The sequence below is a fragment of the Drosophila pseudoobscura genome, chromosome X (assembly GCF_009870125.1).
Source record: "Drosophila pseudoobscura strain MV-25-SWS-2005 chromosome X, UCI_Dpse_MV25, whole genome shotgun sequence".
NCBI classification, from domain to species: Eukaryota; Metazoa; Arthropoda; class Insecta; order Diptera; family Drosophilidae; genus Drosophila; species Drosophila pseudoobscura.
The window spans coordinates 54431666-54447108 of record NC_046683.1 but is presented as its reverse complement, the minus strand read 5'-3'; the positions used below and the strand labels follow the sequence as shown (position 1 = coordinate 54447108).

The window sequence follows — 15443 nt, the reverse complement described above, 5'->3', positions numbered from 1 at the left end:
ACAGCGAGGTGGCAATATGCTTTGCTCTGCATCTTAAATTCGTAATTCAGCCACAGAGTCCTTTGGCAGCGAACTCAATCTTCCTAATCGGTTGACTCTCGTCTCCGTTCAACTGTTGTCCCTGCCCAGCCTTGACAATGTGTCTACACCTACTTAATCGCATCGCAGATGGATCTGTGGAAGGGAAGTGGGAAGTGGGAAGTGGGAAGTGGGAGGCTCCTCCATCCTGCTCCTTGATGAAATAAATTCCATGGCAGAAGCTCTAGCAGCGACCTCCTCACTGTCGCTGTCGCTGTTGCTGTCTCCGGTCTTCTGTCTTCTGTCCTCGGTGTTGTCGTCGGCTTCTAGCTTGTCTTCAACTGTTTCACTTTAGCCGTTTTATTTTTTATGAGCCCAAGCGCTGGAATGCCACACTCGCACACATACACTCACGGGAGAGAGCATCTGTCACACGGGGGCACACACACAGATACACACACATACACCCGTCTCTGGGCTGGGGCCAACACGCTTTCCTTTCACTGGATGTCAAAAGAATTCCATTCCTGTTTGATTGCAGAGAATAAACAAGTGAAGGCAACGTCAGTCCACCCCCCCGACCCCAACCCCAACCCCCCGTCTCTCTCAGTGTATGTGTGTTTGCCTCTCGACTTATTTTTCCTTTTTTTTGGCCTGCGGCTTTGGCTGAGTTTTTCCTCTTAGCTCTTGAGCGTGTCGTGACTGAGTCGTGGATTGAATCCTTTACTTAATGCGGTGTACCCATTTCTATATACATCTCGCCTGGCAATTGTAATATATACTCGTACTCGCATTTTATACCACACATAATCTGGATACATTTTGAGCTACATTTATGGCCTTTGGGTGAGTGTGTGTGTGTGTTTTAATGGCGATTTTTATGGCTTTTAACGATAGAAAGATTCGTCCTGGCTCTGTAAATCTGTGTTACCGAACGACAATCATCCATCCTACTCGCCCCCAAAAAGGAGCTTAACCAAAGCCCAAAAACACACACACAAGCCACAAGAAGGCTCCGCCTGAAGTGAAATCTTTGCCTAATGTTGGGCAAATGTTTGGCCCATTAATTAACCGAATAGAAAGCCAGACCGACACTTGACCCCATACACCACTCAGACGCAGACTTGTTTTACTCCTAATTATGAAGGATATTCGGACCGGCCCCCACCGCCACATCCACTATTGATTTATTTGGTCAACTCTCGTGGGGCGACAAAATCAATTCAGTTATAAATAGGGAGACCCACAACCAGCCCAAAAACGAAAAAAATACCCCTGGCAATCGGCTCTCAAATATCATGGGCCTACAAAGAGCGAGTAAAAGTACTTTAAATGCCTGTCTGTCTGTCTGTCTGTCTGCCAGCCAGTCAATTAGCGGGGCATTAATCGGTGTATATCGATTTACACAAAGAAAAAGCATTAACAATATGCTAATTTATGTGCTTGAGCGTAATTTACTTTTCCAGCAGACTGTGCGTGTGTGCTGGTTGATTTTTGAAAGCTCTGAGCGTGTGCGGATACTGCCAGTATTTGCTCTTAAATCCGCCGTTGATTGCTATTTGCACTCCTCTTCCGGCAGAGTATTCAAATATGATTCTTCCCCTTTGCCGAGAGTAGTGTTTCTATATTTATTTGGGTGAAAGTTGAGAGATTATAATACGAGTATGTGGCCATACTCTATGGGTATTATTTATTGATTTTCCCCATCGATTATTATGGCCCCAAAAGGTAAGTGGCATTCCGATCAACCAAGAACATTGTCCTGACAGCTCAATTAAAGCCGGGAATAGGGCACGCAATTGTGGGGCCAATGAAATGGGGATATGGTGTACAATTAGTTGCCAAATGCCAAATTTAGCGGAGAAGGTCAAGAGCCCAAAGGCCGCGGGATGCCTTCCAAAATGTACTCGCATGTAGATTAATTTTTAAGGACACTCGGTGGGTAAATGTACTTATTTTGTTTGCCTTTGCAGCTGAGGACATCCACCTGAATGACTTGTACACCCGCTACCGGCAGAGGCTGCGCAAGTCGCTCTTTACGTCGGGCCTGTTGACATCATTGCTGGCATCTGTGGTGTCGATAATAATTGGCATCGTTTACGAGCAGGTAAGCACTCGGCTTAGATGCGGAGTCGCTGGGGATCTACAGGCATATGTGTTCCTTCCACAGCACCTGGTGCAGACGCTCCTGCTGGCATTGGCGGCCCTTATCTCCGGCTCCATACTCACGGCCCTGCAGTTCCCGGCCGTGCTCAGCTCTCCGGCGGCAGCCTTGGCCTTTGCCATCGTCACCACCTTCTCGCTGGGCACCATTGCGGCCATAACCGGGGATGAGCTGGCCCCCCTGCCCATGTATGCATTGTTTCTGGTAAGCCCTCCTCCTGCCTCTTCCACTAAGAAAAGGATTACATACATATCTCTTATGTGTGTGTGTGCTCGTGTGTGTGTGTGTGTGTGTTAATTGCAGTGCATCCACTCCATGCTGCCCATATCGTGGCCCGTATCCGTGGTGCTGGCTCTATTCATGACCGCCATCCACATCGTTTACCGGATCGGCACCAGCCCGGACTATGCACCCGATTTGCCAATGGTAAGTCCCGCCATTCATTTCCACTCTCCATACAAATGATTGGATTATTTGTCATCTGGTGGGGGGATGGGTTTGGGGTTGGGCCTGGGGCCTGGGGCTTGGGGGATTACAATGTGGAGAGTTGTCTCGGTCAGCAATTAGTTAAATGGGGTTTTACGATCTCAAGGAGTATCCTCTGTTGGGATTAAATGGGAATCAACGTATGGATTATGGCATCCCGCTCTTTGTATATTTATTTGGAAGCAAGTGGTGCATACTCCGATTATACTGTACCTGAAAAACAGTTTTATATACACTGAGAAAAAATCGTGGAACTATAGTATTTACAAATTTATACCAATAGATTTGCTCCGAAAGTGGTTTTATGCTTTTTTTGTTCTACTTAAATTTTGACATACATATATAAACAAATATTTAATTTAATTTAAATTCAATATTTTTATATTTTTAAAAAATCATTTATTTAAAAATAATATACATGTCATATTTAAATAAAAAATATGTAAATGTATATTTAAAAATTCATTGTCTAAAATTTAAAAATATATTTCATGTTTAAATTAAATTTTTTCAAATTTACATATATTGCAAATATTTCATATTTAAAATCAATATATTTCATATTTAAATATGATATTTTTATATTTAAATTATTTTTACATTTATATTAAAAATATTTCATATATAAAAAAAAATATATTTCGTATTTCAATTAAATATTTTTAAAATATTTGTCCAAAAATTTCATAAACTATATTTATTTTAAAGTGTTTAATTGTTTTAAAAATGGGTTTTTTTTAAATCCAATATTTAATTGAAGTTCTGTTTATAAAATTACATTTTTTTTCGGAGTGCATTCAACACTCAACTCGTTTCATTCTCAAAAGCTTAAATAGCTTCAGCATTATCACGTGGATAGAAATAATTAGGTTCTGAGCTCGTTTCATTTCCCTCCACCGTACCCCTATACATCCATCCCATACACATATATGTACACACATGTGTAAGGGTGTGGGTGTGGGTAGGGGTATGGGTATGGTTATGGGTAGGGGTATGCACGTAACGACTGTGGTTTTCCTCCCACACAACAAACACCCATGCACCCCCTCCAGCGATGCCTCGTTAATTAGGCTGCATCGCTGCATCCTGTTTTTGCTTTCCAACCCCCCCTCCTCCCCCCCCCCCCCACCCCTCTGGTGCAGCGGGGATAACGATGCGTTATGTGCTGTGCGCCATGCGCTGCTGCCACGTAATTGCCCGGCCATCGTTTGGGTTGTACATTCGTTATTTACGACTTTTTCTAGACACTTTTTCTCCCTACCCCTCCCTCATAGCTCTTTGGGGAGATTGTGATGCTGGCCAGCGCCTCCATTTCCGGTCTTTACTATCGCATCATGTCGGACGCTGCCCACAATCGCACGGTGGACGGCACCCGGACGGGCATCGAGCAGCGCGTAAAGCTCGAGTGCGAGCGGGAGCAGCAGGAGCAGCTGTTGCTCAGCGTGATACCCGCGTACATAGCCGCCGAGGTGAGTATTCCCCCCGAAATCGGGCCTTGTCTCTGTGTGGGCTAATCGTTTGCGTGTGCAGGTGAAGCGCAGCATCATGCTCAAGATGGCCGATGCCTGTCAGCGGGCCGGGGGCCAGGCCTCCACGTCGGCCACACGCTTCCACGAGCTGCACGTCCAGCGGCACACCAATGTGACCATACTGTTTGCGGATATTGTCAACTTTACGCCGCTTTCCAGCTCGCTGACGGCCAGTGATTTGGTCAAGACCCTCAACGATCTCTTCGGGCGCTTCGATCAGATTGCTCAGGTGCGTTAATGGTGATAATCACAGATGATACAATCATTATCTATGTACATTTATCCTTGCAGGAGAATCAATGCTTGCGTATCAAGATTCTGGGCGATTGCTATTACTGCGTGTCGGGCCTGCCCATTTCCCGTCCACAGCATGCAACAAATTGTGTCAACATGGGCCTGCAGATGATCGATGCCATCAGGTGAGTGCCCTGCCCTGCCGTGCCCTGCCCTGCCGTGACGCTCCCCTTTTGCCTTTTTCCTTTTGCCTTCTGATTCTGCTTCCACTTCTGCCCCGATGGTTCGGCTGTTCGTTCCGTGGGTTCTGTCAACATGGGCTCCGTCATCACGTATACGGCATGTTGTCTTTGCCCACCCGCCTGTCTGTCGGTGCGCCTTTGACACTGACTTTCAGTTGGCTGAGCGTTGGCAAGGCCATTCGACACTCCCTGATTGTTGGTTTAGTGTCCAGTTGTAAATCTTTGTTACATTTTCGGTTAAATAAATCATTTTGTGGCTGGATTGAATCGGTTTCCAGTTTCCATATGCCATATGCCATGCAGTTTCAAGAATTAAATTGAACTTAAAACAGCCGTCATGTGCAGTCCATCCAATTTGCAAAGCAATTAAAGGCCTGAGCTTCAAGGCCTTAATTGCCGCCAGATAGCCACGTATTCCAGCATTTTCTCGGCTTTATTCGGGGGCCCCATTAAAAACGTATTATGCAATAAAGAAGTAAGCAGAGGCAGAGGCAGAGGCCGAGGCAGAAACATCCCATAAAATACAATAAACAATATCGACACAAAAGCCGTTTTATTACACGCGAGGATTTATGCACACAAGTGGCGGCCCCAGGATCAAGAAGGAGTCTCTTTCGTTTCACTTTCACTTTCACTCCCCATTTTCATTTTCATTTTATTTGATTCTCGCTCGCTGTGCATTTTCATTGTTTGTGCGCCTCGCTTCGCTTTTCTTTTTATTCTTGCTGGTGCCTTTTCAGCTTTTCAGCTTTTGGCCTTTTAATCTTTTGCTGCTGCCCAATGGCTCGGCCTCTCTCGTCCTTACCCCTACCCTACTTTGGGGCAAAATACCCCTCAAGGAGCGTATATTTAATTATGTATTGCTTTTGGGACTTGTTTAATAACGCCCCTAAATTATACATATATTTTCCATTCGAGTTTGGATAAAGTCACCCAAAAGATTTGAAAACATTTGGATATATTATTCAATCAATGGCAACTTTTCCCCATTGGAAAGTTTTGCCACTCAGATATTCAGGGAACAAGAAAAATATGTACATACGGGCATGCTCCGGGGATCGCCTTCGATGCGGCTCATTTAACCCAGGTCCCAGTCCGGGAGCAGCATTCTGCTGGTTAACGTTAATAACTCAAGAACTTGTTGGACTAGCCTTCGACTCAAACGAGGGGAGCTTCAAGTGACACAAGACCCTACACAAGACGTGCCACCCACTGGGGCACTGTTGGACCTGCCCTCGCCGGAAGGCTCCGCAAGTAGAGTCGACTCGGACTTGGCCTGTGTTTTATGGCCCATAAAATTGTTAATACGAATTCTATGCTCCAACTAGCCTGCAGTTCGTATCCTTAGTAATACATACCAAAGCCTCCCCACCCCCCACACCTCATTGTTTGGCTGGGTTTGGTTTGTTTTGTTTTGTACACCTCTCGTGCTTTCGTATAAGTAGCCTTCCCTTTGGTGTGGTCTGGTCTGGTTTCCTTGGGCTTGGAGCCTCCTTTCTCATTGTTTGCCCTTCGTTTTTCTTCCCTGCAGACACGTGCGTGAGGCGACCGGCATAAATGTCGACATGCGAATCGGCATCCACACTGGCAACGTTCTCTGCGGCGTCCTTGGCCTACGCAAGTGGCAATTTGATGTTTGGAGCGATGATGTTACCCTCGCCAACCACATGGAGAGCGGCGGTGTTGCCGGGTACGTACATATCTACATATAAGTGTTTATGTAAGACACATAGATACATAGTGTGTGCGTGTGTGCGTGTGTGTGTGCACTTGCCTTATTTCCCTATTATACGAATGATGAATGCCAGCAACAACAACAACAACAACACAATGACTGTACCAAGCAGGAAGGTGTGTAAAAAATACATATAGTAGGGAAAACACAGCCCCAGCGGGAGACGATATAACGTTGAATGGGGGTGCTGAGGGGGCGGGGAGCACTAAAACGAGTCAAGCTGTCGTAAGGGCAATTTAAATTAGCCCCCATATAGGGGCAATTGAGAGGGGCTCTCAGTTGGGGTCCTCGATGCCAGGGACAGGTCCTTTTAAATAGAAGAGAGAGTTTAGGCGAGACACCAAAAAGGTCTACAAAATATATACCAATAGTTTTCCACCGAAAGTGGAAATTTGCAACGAAAGTAAAGACATTAATACAAAAATATTTGATTAAAATATCTTCTATATTTCAAATAAATATACATAGTCCAAATTTAAATCAAATATTGCACATTATATCTGAAATATAATTTCTTACAAATTTAATAAAATTGAATTATTTGCAAATAAATAAATTAAATCAAAATAAATTTAATGTAATTTAAAAAAAGACATTAATAAAAAAATATTTGATTAAAATATCTGGTATATTTCAAATAATTATACCCATACTTAAATCAAATATTGCACATTATATCTCAAATATAATTTCCTACAAATTTAATAAAGTATAATTATTTGCAAATAAATAAATTAAATCAAAGTAAATTATATATATTATATTTAATTTCCCTGTGATTGAACCCCTTAAAAATCGAATTTTTCATTGAAATATGGGGGGCTTTTCTCTGAGTGTAGTGCAGGTATTCAAGATAGATAATCATTGATAAAAGTCTGGACTTAATCAAATGTGTAAATGAAATGGAAATGACTTGTAGGTCCAATGGGAATATTTTAATATCAAAGGTTCCACAAAATGGGATTATTCTTGTTGGCTTTTTGCTATAATTTATGTACATTTCTGCTGATCAAAGAAGTTTTCTTTATATCGGATTAACAGAAGTGATTGATGTTTACAAGCGACCCATAATTTGTTCTTTAAATGTTATACATTTGCGTCCACTCGATTACGATTCATTATGGGAGTCGAACATGTGGAAATGTGTTTTCCTTTCACTCAAAGTTACCGTTACCTGTGGTCACACACACATACGCACACACGCACACGTAGAGTGCAATTATTTGAAATTGAATTGAATTGCTCAAGTCAATGAGCCGGAAAACACTCAGACGCCTCAATTTCGGCTTCACGCACGAAAACCCTTCGTATCCGAAAGCGAAAAAAAAGCAAACAAGAATTACAGAAGGGCACATCCGCATAGATAAGTATTTGCATGTGTGTGTGAGTGTGCGAGGGAAATGAAAATAAACACCGATTACGCATACGCCCCGTGCGCCCGCCCCTGCTATGAGCAACGTCATAATTTTCTCATCGCTTGTGTTTTTTTTTTCTGCAGACGCGTGCACATTACGAAGCAAACTCTGGATTTCCTGGGCGACAAGTTCGAGGTGGAGCAGGGGGAGGGCGGCAACCGGGATCCCTATCTGGCGGATCACAAGATTGAGACGTATCTGATTGTGCCGCCCAGGCCGGCCTACACCTACAGCGTGCCACGTGTGGTGGAGTGCATCGAGCAGAGCGATCCCAGTCCCACCGAGGAGGGCAAGGACGCTGTGGACGCATCGGAGACTGGCCATTCCCACGAAGAGAAGCTGCTGCCCACCTTTATGGAGCAGCCTCCACCGCTGCCCGATGAGAAGATGTCGCCCACTTCGATCAATAGCCAGGAGGTGCCCCTCCATGCCACTCTCGTCTCGGCTGCCTCCATGTCCATCAAGGAGCTGTCCGAGGAGGAGGAGGAGGAGGGCGAGGATCCCGACGAGGCAGCCGCTGTCACCGAGCCACTGATGGTCAAGCAGGACCAGGACGGGGAGGACCAGCCCAAGCAAAATGGCGCGCATCGTGGCAGCGGCGACTCGGCCGCCTCCGAGTCGGCCGTCAAGTCCGCGGCCCTGTCCCTGCCCGCCGAGGATCTGCTGAGCATGAGTGGCAGCGAAAGCGGCATCTCCAACAGCGGCACCCAGGCGGCATCCTCCAATCCGGCCAGTGTCACGCCCACCACACCGGCGCCAGCGGGTGGGGCATCGTCTGGCCCCAACAGTCTGACGGTGGCCGAGGCGCCAGAACGCTCGCGCCGAAAGTTGTCCGTACAAGGTGAGCAAAAGCCAGACAAAAGCCACCCTGCAAAAAATCGAATACCATCGAAATGTATGGGCGTTCCGCATCGTACTATTTATGTTGTGTTTGGTTGAGGTTAACCATTAATCACAGTACCTTTGAGCGTTAGAGCCGAGAAATATAACTTTATTTAACCGCCCCCAATCTGTCGCCCGCCAGGTCTGATGTCCTTTGCCGACAGACGCCGCTCTTCCGGGGCCTTCATCGAGGGACGCAAGCTGTCCATCCACAGCGGCGAAAGTTTCCGCAGTCATGCGGGTAAGTTCTGGTGGAAATGGCGGTTGAGTAGCCCCTTTCCGGTGGTGCGCAACAGTTGAAAATCACTTTCACAAATGAGAGACCAGGCTATGCATAATTTTATCGCTGGCGGAGCAACTTTCGCATCGTAAATTTGAACAGAGTATTGCATTTGTTTGCCGGATTGCCCAGATTGCCCTTTGTGAAAACTTTCGCCGTTCCACTCTCCATGCACGTGGCCATGGAATGTGCACCGTAACCCGTGGAACGTGGACCGTGGACCAGGGCAATTAAGCTCCTTTGACAGCCAGCGGAGTTTTGTTTGGCCTTTTTTTTTGGGCGATGAGGTGGTTTTGTGTGCTGGTTTATGAGTTTTAATTTGCCAAGGACATTAAGTGCGGCTTGTGGCATGTGGCAAAGTGAGTTTGATGGCATTTTTAATGCAAATGGTTGACTTTAAATGAGCTTGTCTGACGGACCATAGAAGCTGTTTGCTAAGCATTTCAGCTTTTCACGTGCCCCAGAGCGACATAGTTTAAAATGTTCATTAATAATGGATTTCTGGTAGAGCGATAAAAGTTCCAAAATGTTTCCAAGGTGAGTTTTTGCGGCGTAAAGTCCTCCGGAATTGCTGGGAATATTCTCACAGAGGTGTACTTTATTGGATCAGAATGATCAGCATAGGCGATCATAGCTGCGATCCACAGGATCCTGCCTAAAAAATACCGCTAGGACTTTTGTTTAGTGCAGTCTAATGTTTCAGTTTTCATAAGCCGCTCAATGTGGCTCTGGGGCCATATAGGCGTTGCATATAGAGTAGACCACAGAGGATCACAGGTCTTTTGGGAGGGCGGCACACAGACTCCTTTTAGAGTTTAGTAATCCCTTGTTCGAGTTGCTCAAGTGTCTCCTGTATTCTCCCGTATTTAAGTGTGGCAAACCCAATTTGCATCTTCAATCCTTTCAGGACATGTCACTCGAAATCGGCCCTCGTCGAAGATGACGAAATACGTGGAATGCTGGGGCGCAGATCGACCCTTTGCGAATATAGCCGAATCGAAGCTGGTGAAAAATATTGGACTGGCGGTGAGTTGATGGCAAAAACACTTTGTACGACGACAAAGTGTAAATTGCCAGAAAATAAAATCAAATTGGATACGGCTCTAGCATGGTATAGATGAAAAATGAAATTATCTACGAGATAGCTGTAGCTGGAGCTGTGGGAAGTGGGAAGTGGGAGTGCTTGTGGCAGGCAAACTTTATTTATTTTGTGTCCTTTTTCCACTTTTTGCCCGCACAGAGCATCGCCATGATTGAATCAAATTTACTTCCACCGGAGCGTAAATGTTTCAATTTTAATTTCTTCGGACCCCCGACGGAGCTGAAGCCGTTCACCATGTGGTACCGGAACACACCCCGTGAGGCCATGTACCGGGCCCAGCCGGACACGCACTTCCGGTACGACCTGATATGCGCCTTCGTGCTCTTCCTCTCGCTGGCCATCGTCCAGCTGATTGTAATTGAATTGTAGGTGTGAGATCAACCCCCACCCCCCATAAATGTCCATACTGACTCAGGTCCTGGCTTCTCTTTGTCGCAGGAACCTGGCCCTGCTCGGCTCCCTGCTGGCCAGCTTTGTCTCCCTGGGCCTGTTCCTCTATCTGAGCAACATGTCCGTGCCGGATGTGCATGCCTCTGCCACGGAGCGCAACGGTCCCGGCCAGGTGGTGGCCAGCAGCCGCTATCTTCGGCTGGCCATGTTCATCATTGTCAACATTCTCATCTCCTCCTGTGCCGTGTTCAGTGTGGTAGGTATTGCATATCGTTGCCATGGCACATCATCTCCCAATAAATGTGTCGTTTTAGATTAACTTTACGTTGCCCGAGGAGCTGGGCAGCGAGCCCTTGAACGGCACCGCCCTTCTGGCCGGCAATTTCTCGATGGACTTCGCAAATCTCACCCTGCTGGAGGAGAGCCTGCAGCCGCTGGACATTGCCCATGCCATACCCATTGCCCCCATCTTTCTGTACTGCTGTGCCATCAGCCTGGCGGGGATTTCGGCCTTCCTTCGATCGGGTTTTATCCTGAAGCTAATCGCCATGCTGGTGGCCTTGATAGGGCAGGTCACAGTGCTGGGCTACAGTGATCTCTACGTACAGTACAATCGGCAGAACATCGAATATGGGTAAGGGCTGTCCAAAGACACCTCCGTGCATCCGTCTGCATTCCGTTGTTCGATTCCCCCCAGGTTGCCCTTGGAGATCAAGGGATTCCTGCTCTTGATGGTGGTCATATTGGTGTTGCACACTCTGGATCGCCAGGGCGAGTATGTGGCACGCACGGATTTTCTGTGGAAGGCCAAACTCAAAGTGGAACAGGAGGAGGTGGAAACGATGCGGGGCATCAACAAGGCAAGTCTCACGTCCACCGAAACTTAAAAGAAAAATTCTAAATTTTCCAATTTCATTTCAGATTCTGTTGGAGAACATTCTGCCCGCGCACGTGGCAACGCATTTCCTGCACTTGGAGCGCTCCACAGAGCTCTACCACGAGAGCTACTCGTGCGTGGCCGTCATGTTTGCCTCGATACCCAACTACAAGGAGTTCTACGACGAAACGGATGTCAACAAACAGGGCCTGGAGTGTTTGCGTCTCTTGAACGAAATTATATGTGATTTCGATAAGGTAGATCCCCCCACCCCGCTTGTATTTCGGTAGATCTATAGCCCACCGTTCTGGTATTCCGTATTTCAGTTGTTGTTGAAGCCAAAGTTCAGTGGCATCGAAAAGATCAAAACTATAGCCAGCACCTATATGTGCGCCTCGGGTCTGAGGCCAGGCAAGGAAGACGGCGCTACGGTAAGAACCCATATTCCCCACCCCCCCACGTCTGTACATGTGTGTATATCGTCTTGTAATCCTTGTCTTTTCAATGCTTTCACTAATCTTGTAAATAACAACATTCCAACACTCCCGATACGATTGACTAATCTAGTCACGTAGCTTTGCGGTAAGTCTCTCTTCAAAACATGAACAGTCCTTTCCTTCTGAAAGTTAGTCAAGTGTGTAAAATTCTTAAAAGTTTAACAACAAGAATATCATTTACCCACACTCAGAGAAAAATGGCATAGTCAAAAGAAACGCAGTCATATTTCAATTATATATTCGGGCTTCAAATAAGAGGAAAAAGAAAATTTAAGAGAATTCACTTTGATTTAAACATAAATGTGTTAAATATAAATATAAAAAACTTTAGAATATACATAATATATTACATTTTTGGGACATATATTTCATTAAAATAATAAATATATTTTAATTAAAAATAAATTATATATTTCTAATATATAAAATATATTTAATATTAAATAAAATATATTTCATTAATATTTTATCTAAATATGATATATATTTAATTTGAAAATAAAATATATATTTTCTAAATTGTCTAATGAAATATATTTTTTTAGATATAAAATATATGACATATTAAAAAAAATATTTCATTAATATTTTATCTCAATATGAAAGATATTTAATATTAAAAATAAAATATATATTTTCTAAATATGAAATATATTCAATTTACATACCAAATATATTTAATTTGAATAGGAAATACATATATATACTTTTTTAAATATGAAATATATGTAATTTCAATATGCATAATATTTCATTTAAATTTGTGTATATATATGTATATATTTTTTAATCTATTCGATTCTCAGGGGCTTTTTCTCTGGATTGCAGAGTTTGACGTTTAAATGCTTGCAATTAAATTTAACCAGATTCCCACGTGCTTCTTCCAGTCGTTCAATATATTTCAGTCTGCTTAAATGTTTAAATAAAAATATAAATTACACAGCATGTTCTGACATTCAATTAAATGCTTGCAATTAAATCTAATAAAAATTCTTTTAAAATTCCACCCAATCCCCTTTATGTGCTGGATCCTCGCCCCAATTGGAGCAAAATGTTATTTACTGTTCAAATGCCTTTTAATCGCAGCTTAGAACTTTAATTAAATTTTTATAACTACCAAACAAAAGGGAAAATCAAATCCCATTGGATCCCAACAAAAAAGGAATGAAGGAGAGAAAATAAAATAAAAAAAGGGTCGCCAAATGAGGGTAGTAGTCCATTGGGCAGGAATTAGGATTAGCTAGAGCTAGAGGCCAGGGGCCAGGGGCCAGAGGCCAGAGGGACGGAAAAACGCTCAATTGGTTTTCCGGGTTGGGGGTACAGGGCAATAAAGACAAAATCGAATACAGGACTAACGAAATTTACTCTCTCTTTCCTTTCCGCTCTGAATAAAAAGGATGAAAAGCGCACCGAGGAGCACAACGTGGTCATATTGGTTGAGTTTGCGATTGCTTTGATGTCCATATTGGATTCGATTAATCGCGAATCGTTTCAACGTTTCCGTCTCCGCATCGGCCTCAACCACGGCCCAGTCATTGCGGGCGTGATTGGTGCCCAGAAGCCACAATATGATATTTGGAGTAATACAGTTAACGTTGCCTCCCGCATGGACTCGTGCGGCGTCATGGGACGGCTACAGGTGAGTCTACAGAGAGCACCATAGATTCCACTACAATATACATACATATATTTCCATCCATGACAGACAACGGAGAATACAGCAAAGATACTGATGGCCGCCGGCTATGAGTGCGAGTGCCGTGGCCTCACCTACGTGAAGGGCAAGGGCAATCTAGTCACCTACTTTGTAAAGACACCATTCGATGGGAAATTGTAGAAACATCCTCGACGGACTTTGATACTATTTAAAGGATATATTTACACATACATATATGCATAATCTTAGCGTCACTTCAAGGCATCTTCTTATTTATTTGCTTAGCTTTTCATTTTAGTTTTTAATAAATATGCAAGCATTTAAAATACGTTGCACACACACACACACACACACATGTTAAGTATTTGTTAGCCAAAACTTTGTTTTTTAGTTAGTTGGTAGATGTTAAAATGTTATTAAATATTTCGTACGATTTATGCATAGCGATCACTTAAACAGCGAATAATTATATACATACATATGTACGATTCGAATTAAAATTATGCTAGACAAAGAAAATGCAAATCAATCCCCAGAAATTATCACCCAATAAATATAGCAAACAAAATACATATATGCTTATATCCTTATAGTAAATTTACTGAGCCAGTCTAATTCACATTTAAAAATGCGAGTATGTATGTACTTTCCCTTCTTCCGCTATAAATAATTTGTTATATATCAATATATTTATGTATATTTATGTGCCATGGATCATATACTGTTTATATACTTTCGAGCAACACTAGTTTTAATTCTTTTAAAGAATCAAAAGCAAACTCAAACTAAAACTCTATATATTTTTTTACTAAAACCTTTTTTTTACTAACTACTCAGAGCCCCAAATAACGATGCTACATGTATCTATATTACTGTCTAAGATAAAGGCCACCAAAGTGAACTATTTTTAAGAGAAATATGAGCTCAATAACTGCATCTTGAGTACCTAACATATCCCAACAGAATATGTACACTATACCTCCGATGGAAACAGACCTGCTATAAACACAGATGGATTTATATTTCAATCTATTTGTAAACTCTCCACTTCCCCGAAACTATTAAGCTATCTATATTCAAAACAAAACAACAAAAAGCATCCAAAGCATACATATATGTAATCCTCAAAATGCAGTAGTTCTATAACTATGATAGATCCATTGAAATATATGTATTTGATATTATTAAATTAGCTTGAATCTATGAAAATTCGTAGAATATTAATAAGTAAATAAATTAAATCCTTAAAATATGTGGTTTTTATTTTCAAGAATATTTTTGTACAGTATTCTTCAGAGATCTTAAGGGTCATGGAGTGTAGGTCAGGTAATATCATCGGTAAAAAGGATCCTAACCAATTTTGGAATTCGGATTCTATTTCAGACTATAAGAGAACACAAATAAATATGCTGTGAAGATGGACCATTGACCTAAACAAATAGGCGATGGAACAGGCAGTAATGGATGTATTTATGGCAGCAAAACGCGACCGTCGTTTTATGGCGGTAAAACCATTGCAAGCCATTGTAACCAATTGTATAAAAGACGCACATTTCACCAAAATAAAATCAGTAATCATTGAAAACTCATTAGCTGAACATGTTATTTGCTTGGAATGGAATTCTTCCTCCAGTAATAAATAGCTCGAGCCGCAGGATTTTATAACTGATTACCTACGGTACTAGGCGATTACTTTGGGAGTCTATAAAGAAATTTTGAATCCATTACAACAGATCAATACGCATGATCCTCAACGACGACTGAACACAGTTCCAAATGTTGGTCTGCCACCAGTTAATGTGATAGAGCAATGTTTTATAGAAAGATATTGATTTGAGTGGATAGAAAGTGGATAGTAAAAGCGGTTTAGGCGACCCCTTATACGAATACCCCTCCCTAATTCAAATATTATTATGATTGGAAACAAAAATTTCT

The 15443-nt window shown here is 42.9% G+C and overlaps 1 protein-coding gene across 3 annotated transcripts in view; it reads left to right on the top strand.

The window, feature by feature from the left end:
* The window catches only part of Ac76E (adenylate cyclase type 2 Ac76E), a 35340-nt gene extending 20742 nt beyond the window's left edge, over positions 1 to 14598 (top strand). The window contains exons 3-21 of one of the 3 annotated variants that reach the window (XM_015187907.2): positions 1992 to 2125; positions 2189 to 2386; positions 2486 to 2608; positions 3943 to 4137; positions 4199 to 4426; positions 4489 to 4616; positions 6205 to 6363; positions 7907 to 8664; positions 8848 to 8946; positions 9893 to 10011; positions 10226 to 10452; positions 10526 to 10733; positions 10792 to 11111; positions 11175 to 11337; positions 11399 to 11611; positions 11681 to 11785; positions 11922 to 11936; positions 13248 to 13490; positions 13557 to 14598. In XM_015187907.2, the coding sequence (XP_015043393.2) occupies positions 1992 to 2125; positions 2189 to 2386; positions 2486 to 2608; positions 3943 to 4137; positions 4199 to 4426; positions 4489 to 4616; positions 6205 to 6363; positions 7907 to 8664; positions 8848 to 8946; positions 9893 to 10011; positions 10226 to 10452; positions 10526 to 10733; positions 10792 to 11111; positions 11175 to 11337; positions 11399 to 11611; positions 11681 to 11785; positions 11922 to 11936; positions 13248 to 13490; positions 13557 to 13688 (3767 nt within the window). In that variant the 3' untranslated portion in view covers positions 13689 to 14598. Of the gene's footprint in view, positions 1 to 1991; positions 2126 to 2188; positions 2387 to 2485; positions 2609 to 3942; positions 4138 to 4198; positions 4427 to 4488; positions 4617 to 6204; positions 6364 to 7906; positions 8665 to 8847; positions 8947 to 9892; positions 10012 to 10225; positions 10457 to 10525; positions 10734 to 10791; positions 11112 to 11174; positions 11338 to 11398; positions 11612 to 11680; positions 11786 to 11921; positions 11937 to 13247; positions 13491 to 13556 lie in introns of those variants that run through there. The other 2 variants (XM_001353975.4, XM_015187906.2) reach the window with 2 other exon arrangements.
* The last annotated feature ends 845 nt before the right edge of the window (positions 14599 to 15443 follow it).